Here is a 12,557-nt window from a genome sequence, read left to right as displayed (position 1 = left end):
AAACATTTACGTATATGGAATAACCGTTTTATAAAAGCAATAAGCCCCGTGAAGCCGTGGTTTACAGTGAATTTATAACAGCTAAGGGGGCTTCGCGTCGTGTCTAACAACGCCCCAGCTGTTATAAATTCACTGTAAACAACGGCTTCACGGGGCTTATTGCTTTAATCACACTAAGACAATTTTTTTATTTTTGAGAACTGACGACTGGAAGTTTCTTTGAGGATCCAAATCTGACTCTTCTATGGCATCTGCGGAAAAAACACTTTTTTGGAACCTTAAAGAATATTTTGTGGAATCAAAAGGATGTTAAATGTTCTTCATGGAACCATCAATGTCAATAGAGTAGTGCAAAGCAATTCGTCCTCAAATTTGAAAAACGTAGTAGCACAGACAGTGCTTGGAAGTTTCTGGAAGACTGTGAGGGACTCAGCTGCTCAGAGGAAGCTCGTCTACGATCACGCGGGAAACAGAATTCCAGCCGGTGGAAGCGTCTCCGTGTGGATAGTCGCCGCAGGTTCCCACCCAGATCGCAACATCCACCAGGCCTTTCCGAACTCCTTCACATAAACCTTCAACTGAAACAAACAGACGGTGTGTCAGCCTGACTATTTCTCACTGCATCCATGAGGATGTCTTCTGATATCTCTGCTCTGGTTCTCAGATGACCATCTCAGACTTCACGTACAAAACAGAGATAAACAGACATGCTTTATTGCACCCTGAGGGGGAATGAGAAATTCAGAGACACCCTTATCTGCTGTAATTAATCCATACCGAACTATTTGCAGTGTTTAGAGTGGAGAGCTTTTCAAAGACTTTCCCTGTAGTACAAGAGCCATAAAAGGCTTTCATTGCGTGTTTTATTTATCATACATCACTGTTAATGGAATAACGGGTTGAACTTTATATTACAGGTCAGACCTGAGAGAAAAACAGCATGGGCCATTATACACAAGGCTGCCTTTTGTGCTCCTTATTAACATAATGGACAGACAGACATTATCATTATCATTATTGCAAAATAAACCCAAACGCCAAATATCCTGTGTTATCCTGAAAGGATTTATTTTGCAAAATGACCAGATCTCCAACATCTCCCTGTTTATTATTATTATTTTTATTATTATAATACATATTTAATGCATTTACTTGCATTATCTTTGTGTAATATTAAAATTAGTTTGATGATCTGAATCTTTTAAGTGTGACAAATATGCAAAAAATAAAAAAAAATAGGAAGGGGCAAAAACCTGTATATTCCCTTTGTGTCCTGACAGTTGTTGTAAAATAATAGTCTAATACAACATACAAAAAATAATAATATTTCACATTACCAAAAAAAGTGTCAAATGTAATGTATGATGTAATGTTCATGAAAATAATGCTAAATAATGAAAATATACAAATATTAAAATATTAAAAAGACAAATAAATAAAACAAATTTTGCCCTAGATTTAACATCAGTCGTGTTACTAAGATTTTATTAATTTCCACCTTACTAAAAATAATGCATGACTCAAAATGACAACTGTTCGTTCAGCAGAACTCTGCAAGTAAATGTCCCAACTTGTCTTTCCAACATTCATTTCTGCAAAATTATTAACACTAGAGGACTTATTTGTCTGATAGAATGTTACAAATCTTGCAAAAATGTACTTTAAAAATCTCCATTTCAAACTGGAATTTCATAAAGTGGCATAACAGGACTGATGTGTGCGGCACATGGTAAGGACTTGTTTTTGGCAGGCTCACACCTCCTCTCAGATTTGCAGTTCAGATGTCACTGTCTGAACGAGAGGTTTCTTGGCCCTTACCTGACGTGGTTCTGTGTATGTTGATGGTGGAGTTGAATTCTGGACTTCCCTGGTCCAGGTAAATGATGGACTCTATAGGCAGCGGAGCGGCGCATTCTGCTCCATTAAAAGTGAAGTACCAGCGCTGGCAACAAGCTGTCTTACACTTCAGCCTGAGTGAGCCGCTGAACAGCACACGGAGAGCACTGTCTGCACGCTGCTTAGTGAACGTACACTCCTGAGGACAGGAACACAGGAAGAGCTGATGAATCTGATGGCTTGTTTACAACACACCTGCTCGAAAGAATCACATAAACCAACCATGTTCTGCAGAAAAATACTGTGGTATGGTGATGGTCTAAGATGGTATTACCAAAGTGCTTTGAGTCTTACCATAGTTTGGAATGATTCCCAAGAGGTTTCCATCCCTTTCTATGACTTTTCCATACATTATGATAATTACTAAAACATTTTTATAGCAATTGCACTCATTTTTTTTGGCAAAGAACTGAGAAAATGTTTCAATATTGAGAACTGACTTTTATTTATTTGAATTAGAAATAGTTTTTCCTCACCTAAAAGCATGGTATTACCATGGTACTTTAAATGTAATATGTTTTTATTTAAAAAACAAACAAACATGTAAATACTATGATTTTTACATAAAGTACCATGGTACACAGAAAAAAACAACAATCAGAAATGAGTAAACTTCACCAATAATTACAAAGAAACAGCAAATCACACATTGAATTAAATGTGAAATTTTGATATAGACAGACTGAAATTTTCTTATAAATTTTGAAATCAAATTTTTCTTTCTGTATTTTCTTTTGAAACTTACTCCAATAATCTTTGTTTTATTTACAACTTCCAAAAATAATTTTTACAGTGTACCAACGTTGTTACTGTTGACTACAACTAAAAATTGTTTATAAATATGTAATAAAGCTGAACAAAAATACATATGAATAACTTAAACGTAAAAAAATATAACTACTTAATTTTACTTACTAAACTTAAAAAATTGAAATATCGCCTTGACAACTAAATAAAATAAATTTAAGTACTAAAATTGCTCAAACTATAACTTAAATAAAAATTAAAGCTATATAAAAATATTTCTGAATAAAAGAAAACTAATAAATATGAAAAAAAACCACATACAAATTACTTAAACTAAAATGAAAATTGAAAATGTTAAACTAAAAACTAATAGCAATTATTAAGTATATAAATAATAAAGCAATGTTTTTTTGGACATGATATTCTCTTAATAAAGCATTTTCATCATTGTGACCTTACTGTAATTTTGCCCAGGTCAATGCCGTAGTTGAGAGAGTTCCAGGCACATTGCTTGTAGTTGGGTTTCCACGGCTCTTCAAACCTCTCGGTCACACATTCACCCTTCTCCCCTTTTACACCATCCCGGCCCGGTACTCCGGGAGTACCTGGAATTCCGTTCACTCCTGGATTTCCATCCCTCCCCTGGGTGCCTGCTGGACCCTGGATGCAGCTGGAATACTGAAAACATACAGCATTCAACAGGAGCTTTTTGGCATGATATTAAACAACATATTTTGTAGCTTGGAGTACCTGTAGGAAACAATCTCATCCAACTCTAGTCAATGTAATGCATCTGGAATGAGCTTTTATGGTGTGGTCTTTGGTTACTTATGAAAATACCATGCTATGGCTAATACTTAATGTTTTTTGCACAATGTTGCTTGCTAATGGGTATGGAGAAGTAGCCTACACTGGGACGCTGCCCGCATTAAGCCTGGCTGGATGGAGACTGAATCATCTCTCCATTCAGACTGTCATTATGTGATGCATTATCTGATCACACAGTTGTTCACAGAGTCTCAGATAAATGGCTTAAACGCGGATACGGCATTCTTTGACAGTACGATACTCTTAAAACATGCAGGGTTATACTTATTAGTCGTGTACTAAACTGATTAACCAAGCAAAACGCCCTATGAATTAATAAAATAACACATAGTATTCATATTTCATGGTATTAGATGATCTGTTAATTGCGTTTAAAGGGGTCATATGATGTTGCTAAAAAGAACATTATTTTGTGTATTTCATGTTTATGAAAAAAAAAAACCACATTATTTTCCGCATACTGTACATTATTGTTTCTCCTCTATGCCCCGCCTTTCTGAAACGCGTTGATTTTTACAAAACTCATCGGTCTGAAAAGTGAGGTGTGCTCTGATTGGCCAACTATCCAATTCGTTGTGATTGGCCAAATACCTGTGTGACGGAAATGTTACGCCCCTTGCCATACTGTGATGCCCTTTCCGGCTGGAGCGACGATTCAAAAACATTAAAACCCATTATAAACGAGGCATTTGTTGCATCCAGTGGGGTCATAATTACGGATTATAATGATTTATACTGTCTTTTTACGCGTTGCGTTGCATCGTGCCATGTAAACATAAAACCATGTCTGCATTTGTGATTGGAGAAATGACAAACAAGTGCTACTCTACACTGCTCAAAACTCACGTTTGAATCATCAGTGGCAAATCCTTTAAATGAAAACGTACTTACAGACTGTGAGTCAGAACAGCCGGCATTGTAGTCTACTCTTCCAGGATCAGGAAACAGTCCTCCATAAAATGTGCTGCACACATCTGAATATTTGGGTTGAACTGTTCTGGAACAGTGTTGTAAATACAACTTAACCACTGATTTCTAGTCGTGTCCTCTTTTGGAAGACCAAACAAAGTAACGTTAGTTTCGCTTTCACAACGAAACACATGGCGGGCTAGAGTGAGCGGCGGCCGGAGGGCTAGAGTGGGCGGTGGCGGGCGGGCTTGAGGCAACCACATGTGATGACCCCGGGCTAGACTCCACTTCGTCCACGGTGAAAGCCGATCTGGCGATCCACAGTGCGAAGTTGATGTATTCCCTCAGCGACCAGCACGGATCAGCTCTAGGCATGACGAAGCGATATCGTCCTCTTTTGGAAGACCAAACAAAGTAGTTTCACTTTCACAACGAAGCACACAGCGCCTTCACGACATGGCGGCGGCAGCAACAATACTACAGCGAGAATAAAAGTTACGCCTTCTTTCTTTGCGGGAACATTTGGGCCGTGTTATGCAAATTGACATGTGGGTGCGTGTTAGAATGAGCCGTTTTAGGTAGGCGTGGTTGACTCTTGACTTTTATAAAGAATATCTCATTGGAAATGTATTAATGCATTTCAAAAGACAGAAAATACGAAAGGTTTTTAAATTGTAAGTGTGTTTTTTTTTTTTTACACATTTACACAGTCATAATGATGCTAGGGTGCTGTGGGCGGCTTCCAGGGTGTTGCTATGCGGTTGCTAGGGTGTTCTGAGTGTTATGTTAGGGCATGTTTACACTTGGCAGGTTTGGTTTGATCGAACTTTGTAGGCTATAGGTTCGGTGTTAAAAATGACAGTGTGAACACTAAGCGAACCAGGACTAAATGTAGCCTAACGTTTTCTTTTTTTGGTCTGAGTTTTGCAAAATTAGCAATATAGCCAACCCAAGACAAAACTGTAAGTCTGATCAACTTAGAAAAGTAATAGCACAACAGCCATCAACAAACCATGCTATATTAGGCTATTTTTGTTAACTAACTAAAAACTATAATTGTTACAATTGAAATAAAGCTGAAATAAAAACAATACACTTTTGCATTGACAGTAAATTAATGGTAGCTAAATATAAATATTTAAATATATATATTTTAAGAAATAATAAAAAGTACAAAGGCACAACAATATTACTAAAATTGCAATTAAAATGAAAACTAAAGTTAAGAAAACAACAGCTTACTCAAAATATTATAAAAGCATATAAATAATAGCCTACTAAAACTCCTATAGGCTAGGTGGCACCAACAGCTTAATATTTGCTTAATAATATATGCACTATAGCAGTGGTTCCCAACCCTGGTCCTGGAGGCACCCCAACAGTGCACATTTTGCATGTCTCCGTTCTCTGACACACCAATTTCAGGTCTTGAAGTCTCTACTAATGAGCTGATGACCGGAATCAGGTGTGTTTGATTAAGGAGACATGCAAAACGTGCAGTGTTGGGGTGCCTCAAGGACCAGGGTTGGGAACCACTGCACTATAGTATTATGTTATGCATGCATTTAATCATCTACTAGAACTGGGAAAAACCACGTATTAACGCTGTAGAGCAAACATGCATTTTAATGAACATTCACTGAGGAGGTGTAATGCCACTGATGGATGAGAAACTTCGCCAAAATGCCAGGTGGAACAACCAGCGGGTTCTCCGATCATGCAGAAAAAGCGCATGCATAATAGGCTATTTAGAGTTTTGTGCAAATGCGTGCGCATTCGCGAGGCAGTGACATGCCAGACATTTACATCTCAATAAGAAAGCGGCTTCCGAGCGCACGGGTCGAATATGAAGCGATGTCATCTCCGTAACCCAACCTCGTCTAGCGCGAACAATACACGGCTCTGAGCGCAGGAGGCCTTGCTTTAGCATTAAGCAGCTCCGCTGTCACCGGAGTCTCTTCTGCAAGAGTAATGCAGATTCTAATCAGCATGCCTGCGAGCAGAGAGCTGTGGAAATAAGGGCCCTTAAATAGGTAATAAATCTTCCCGATACAGGCCACGGGCAAGCCAGGAAGTGAAATGTATTCATATTTATAAGCTTGTAGAGCCGTGGCTGAGCTTAAACCTTCAGTGCGCTTGGCTCCGCTGCTTTTTATTGCCAGAACACACCTGAGTGTCCTGCAAACAATGCCTTCCCTTACCAAAAAGTAGTATACTTCAAGTTTATTTTAGTTTTTATTCTAGCTTCATGCATTCTTTTTTTAAACACTTGAAAGTGGATATAAATAAAAAATAAAGAAATAAACAACACTGAACAAAAAGCTGAAAAAAGACTATGAATTGGATTCAGAGTGATAATCAAAATGTAGATAAAGTCGATCAACACCCCGGAGCTTGACAGTTATTATTACCTCTTCATTGGTTGACATTTTATTCCATAACGTTACACAGTTTTGATGCTGTTTTATGTCTGATGATCGTCTTAGATTACATGTGGAAGCATCTGTTGTTTCGGTTTCTTCTTCACTTGTGTTTTTTGGAACTTCTGTACAGATTCAGAAGAAGTGTACTAGCGCCCCCTACAGTATAACAATGAAAACACGGATTCTAGGAGTACAATTATAGCTAAAATATATTTAGACTTTTTCTAAGTATAAGTCAAGTATACTTAAATGTCATTTTAAGTATATTTCTGAGAAGTACATAAAGCCCATTTCTGAGGAGTACATAAAAAGTAGACTAAAAGTATACTTTCCTATTTTTAGTTTTAAAGAAGTATACTAAAAGCACACTTGAATAAACTTATTTTTCGTAAAGGTTGCAATGCACACAGAATCATTTTCCCTGGTGGCCAGTCGTGCCAGGTTTAATAGTGATACTTCCCCAACTGGTCTCAATGAGAAATTCACACTCCATATAATCTACCCACCGCGAGCAAATTCAAAAGTATTACCGTTCCTGTTTTTCATTACAGTGATGAATCTAAAGGAATGCTTACCTGATACAATCATTTACAATAAAACACTTTTTTTGGTGATAGAGTAGCTCTGATCCAGGAGTTAAGACATTTTTCCCAGTCCGTGATCAGTAGAGCCCTGGATTTGTTTTATTTAACTGATTATAGTTTATGATAAACCGCCCTAACTAATTTGTTGTAGAGTCAGCAGCTATTGAGCACCTTGTGGTTAATGCTAGGCCATGTTGGTGAGACAAAGCTTGTTGTTGGCTAAATGTCATTTTGAGAGCAGGAAGTAGGCTATATTAACTTTGTTTAGCTTGTAACAATATGTCTCAAAACTTTATTATGATAAAATTTGTTCCTTCATAAAACAAATTTGGAGAAATGTAGCATTATATCACTTGCTCGGCAATGGATCCCTCTGCAGTGAATGGGTGCCGTCAGAACGAGAGTCCAAACAGCTGATACAAATCACAATAATCCACAAGTAAATCAGTCCATCAACGTCTTGTGAAGTGAAAAGCTGAGTGTTTCTAAGAAACAAATCCATCAAGATGTTTTAACTTAAAACTGTCGCTTCTGGCCAAAATACAAGCCCATAATCCATAAAAAAGCTTCCTCCAGTGGAAAAAGTCCATCCCCTGTTGTCCTCTTACATTAATCCACCAACATACTGTATTTGTTTAGAACAGCTATGGACTGTTTTCACTTATAACATCTCAGTGGTGGATTAGTTTATTATAAACATTCAGCTTTTTCACCTCACAAGAAGTTAATTGATGGCCTGAGGGAGAGTATACATTTTCATTTTGGGGTGAACTATTCCTTTAACCCTCATGTGATGTTCGGGTCCTTTTTGCTCTGTTAGTGTGGAACACAACACAAGGGTTAAGTCAATAACAGTGTTGTTCTTGTTAACTAAAATATAAAAGCTAATTAAGAACATTAATAAATGCAATAATAGCACTGTGTATAATTAATAGTCAAATAACACAGAAACAAACTATGCAAATAGAGACATGAATGCTTGGCTAACATTTTGCAAGTGTTTTGCACACCTGTTGAACATAAAGTCAACATGAAATGTCATAGTATTACTACCACTGTGTTGTTGAATGGGAAGGGCTGAAAAAATAAGAGGCATTTGTGACATCAGCTGAAAAAAGCTATTTGGTGCAAGTTGTAACATTTTGATTGCGAAAACAAACATTTCGTTAATTGAAATAATGTACACTGACAAATCATTCACAATGAGACCAAGAACTTGCATTAAAAACAAACTGACAATATAATAAACAGCGACAAAATATGACCTTGCGTTATTGAGGTGTTATCAAACTTTAGCATTTAAGGGGGCACTAGAGTCACACACTAATGTGCTAATGGCTTTTATAGTACCACTGAGAATTGCAATGCATACTTGCATCATGTTATGAACTATGGTTTGACATTTAGGCATCTCAACAAAACATGAAATCAAGAAATTGTAACAAGACGCATTGGCGTTCACATACTTGCATATGTTTCAGGCCTTAAAAGTTCAATCACATCTCTACAGTCTGAAACATGAGTCTACACCTCGTAGAATGAATATCTTTGAGTTCAGAGTATTGTTATGGTTTGCTGTAACTTGAGAACGGAAATATCAGACACGCATGGATTGCTGGCTATGTCTGGACTATTCAAAGTTAATACTTTACTAATAAACAGGCAGATGGTTCCACTGGCAAGATTGTTGAATAAAATTATGCAAAAGATGAATATCAAATTTGTCTTGAATTGGACCTCGGGAGATTTCAAAGCAATCAAGGAATGAAATGAGGCAAGGAATTTATAACAGCTAACAGCTGGATATTCAATTGACATTCAAGAGACAGTGACGATGCTCAAACTGGAATACTAGCGTACTGCATACTATGTGAAACTGAGCGTATTACGCAGTGATAACCATTTCAAACTGTAGTATGCTGCGTTGTTGACACATGATCACATTTTGGTGGTCTTTTAACTTTATTTTGCATTTTTTTGCAATCAACATTAAAAAATTAATAAATACAAATAAAAATAAATAAACAAAAATCTAAAATGGCAGCTTAAGTTAAGTTCAAACAAAGTAGTTTCGCTTTCACAACGAAAGACAGCGTCACACATGGCGGCCTTGAGTGAGCAGAGGCCTGTGGGCCAGAGTGAGCGGAGACCTGTGGGCTAGAGTGAGCGGCTGCCGGCGGGCTTGTGGCAACCACATGTGACGACCCCGGGCTGGACTCCTCTTCGTCCACGGTGAAAGCTGATCCGGCGATACACAGCGCGAAGTTGATGTATTTACTAAGCGACCAGCACAGATCAGCTCCAGGCATGATGAAGCAGATACCGTCCTCTTTTGGAAGACCAAACAAAGTAATTTTGCTTTCACAATGAAACACACAGCGCCTTCACGACATGGCGGCAGCAACAAAACTACAGCGAGAATAAAAGTAATGTCTCCTTTTTTTGCGTGAACATTTGGGCGCGTTATGCAAATCCCACATCGTGACGTAGACATGTTGGGGCGTGTTAGAATGAGCCATTTTAGGTAGGCGCGGTTGACTCTTAACTTTGATAAAGAATATCTCTTTGGATTTGAGACTTTAGTCTTTGCAACTTTACAGATCTTCTTTATGCACCAAGAGCTTGTAACACTCCAAAGAGAAAGGAAAAATTTAATGCATCATCGCATCATATGACCCCTTTAAAGGAATAGTTCACCCAAAAATCATCCCAGGCAATCCAAGATGTGTTTGTTTCTTCATTGTAACAGATTTGGAGAAATGTATCATTACATCACTTGCTCACCAATGGATGCTCTGCAGTGAATGGGTGCCGTCAGAATGAGAGTCCAAACAGCTGATAAAAACCACAGTAATCCACACCACTCCAGTCCATCAATTAACATATTTGGTGAGCAAGTGATGTAATACTAAATTTCTCCAAATCAGTTACAATACAGATCTTGGACAGCCTGAGGGTGAACACATTTTCAGACTAACTAAACAGACTAACCTGTTTCGGCAGTTGTAAACTGAGTGCGTTAAGAGTTGTTACTCCTAATAAACAGAATCTAAAACACAATTCTAGTTAGTTTCCTGCAAACTGTTTAGAAGCAGTGCACTCTTAGTGGGCTTTAAACAGAGTTTAAACAGCTGTGTCACATCCTTTTTAGCAATCAATCCATTGTTACCGCTTGGTTAACTGGCCCCTGTGACTCATATTCTTCTTGCATCTGCAAAATCGAATCTGGCATTGTTCAATATTGGCAAAGGCTTTAGTCAATAAGAAAAACTTGCACTGTCTGCAGGAAATCACACTTATAATATTGATTTTTTTTTTTGAAGAGACAGAATCAGCCAGCCAATTATTTTTTAGTCACTCACACTATACGCTTAAAACTGAAGTGTCTGATTTTATGACCTTTCAGACAGAACTTCCAGAACTTCTGTAAGAGGACAACCCTTCCTATGAAAATGGAAAGCGCAGATGAGACCTCTTTAATAATTGTTGTGGAGAAAAAATGATTTCTCTTGAGATGAAAACAAATCACATTTCTCCTTTAGAGGTTCAAAAGAAATCTCAAACTGTGCAAACAAAGTGTGCAAAAAGTCAGTAATCTCAGTATGATCGCGAACCTTTTCATCAAATCTTTTCCCAAAAAAGATGATCTGAGCTGCTATGCAGATTCCTTTTTAGCTCTATACTCTTTAAAGTCAACACTTGCCTGGAATTTTATGAGAAACATCTTAATTATTAAGTGAAACATAATTTAGTCTCTGAGCAATTAAAGTTTCCTTTGGGTTTAAATGTATTACATAAACACACAAAAAAATGAAATATAAATTTATCTTGCCCTTTGAAGTTCATGTTTTACAAGAAAAAAGAGACAAAAATAATACAATAAATACTTAAAGTCTTACTTTCTCCATGTAGTCAACATCCTTCTGGCGTAGACCTCTGGTTTTTAATTTTTCTGCTTCGTAACATGTAAATAATAAGCAGGAGATGATCAATACTCGTGTCTTCAAGTGTCCCATATTTGAGCTGAGCGGTTAGAGAAGACAGGGCTGCTTAGATCTGTTGAGCTCTAGACAGGACTGAGAGAGAGAGAGAGAGAGAGAGAGAGAGAGAGAGAGAGGTGGGGCTGATGTGATCTCTCTAGGGACTAATTGAAGGGAAACTTCCCTCCACATGTAGAATCGGATAATAATGGGTCATGATATGACATAAAACAAGAATCAATAATTCCAATGGTCTTTTCAGTGGTTTCTCAGAACCTACTGATGTTTTGCACAGGTGATATGACTTCTCACCCTTTTTTTTTTGTCTTTTCTCCTTGTCCAATTATGTTGTAATGGCCTTTTTATGTAACGCAGAGCACTCTGAAAAACTGTTTTTGTCCCAGCTGAAAATGTTGCATTTAAAGGGATAGTTCACCCACAGCTAACAATTCTGCCATTGTTTACGCTCTGATGACAGTCCAAGTCTGGATTTTTTTTTGTCATCCATAGAACATAACAGGAAGTACTGTACTTTGCTGAGTTCACAGTGCTCTTGACATGCTCTTGAAAAATCACCATAAAAAGCACTATAAAAGTAATCCTGTGCACTGTATTCATGAAATCAAAGGCGATATTTGCTGAGATGAAGATTAAAAAAAAGAAAATTAAATTGAACTTTTTTTTTGTAAATAAAGGAATGGTTCATCCAAAAATAAAAAATAAAAAATCTCAAATTTGCATTTGCATACATTTAAATGCTGAGTATTTCTGATGCTCACAACATGTTCACATTTTATGCTCAGACACTGTTTTCAAAATGACTTTCTGAATTTCTTTCTTACTTTCAGACTCAATTAAACCATTCGCTTTTCTTCTTTTGATGTGATTTGCTTGCTGCTTTTCTCTGGTCGGTGCAGATTGTTCGCATAATTATCGGAAGTGTAATTTCTCACCAGGAATTCTGCTTTTAAACATGAGTTTGAGCTAATGGCTTCAACAGAAGCATATAACATCGCTTAAAAACCTCATAGCTCACAGTAGGTCAGTCTTTAATGGTTTATAAGTTACCGTTTACTAAAAATGGGATTTTTACTCCTGGAACCAACCAGACTGTTGCACTCTGTAGTGTTTTTGTTCTTTTTTAAACACCGTGAACTGTCAATATATGGAAAAGAACTGCATAAACATTC

At 37.3% G+C, this 12,557-nt stretch overlaps 1 protein-coding gene across 1 annotated transcript; it reads right to left on the bottom strand.

Annotated features, from left to right (window-relative positions):
- Positions 1-416: 416 nt before the first annotated feature.
- On the bottom strand, positions 417-11,403 carry LOC107592186 (collagen triple helix repeat-containing protein 1-like). The gene is made up of 4 exons (XM_016281588.1): positions 11,287-11,403; positions 3,103-3,321; positions 1,819-2,035; positions 417-578 (listed from the first exon to the last, which is right to left on the bottom strand). Exons 1-4 carry the CDS (start codon positions 11,401-11,403, stop codon positions 430-432), a joined length of 702 nt encoding a protein of 233 aa, XP_016137074.1. The 3' UTR covers positions 417-429.
- Positions 11,404-12,557: the final 1,154 nt, after the last annotated feature.

This window comes from Sinocyclocheilus grahami, unplaced genomic scaffold (genome assembly GCF_001515645.1).
Source record: "Sinocyclocheilus grahami isolate Dianchi unplaced genomic scaffold, SAMN03320097.WGS_v1.1 scaffold150.1, whole genome shotgun sequence".
NCBI lineage: Eukaryota > Metazoa > Chordata > Actinopteri > Cypriniformes > Cyprinidae > Sinocyclocheilus > Sinocyclocheilus grahami.
This window is presented reverse-complemented; position numbering and strand designations above follow the sequence as displayed.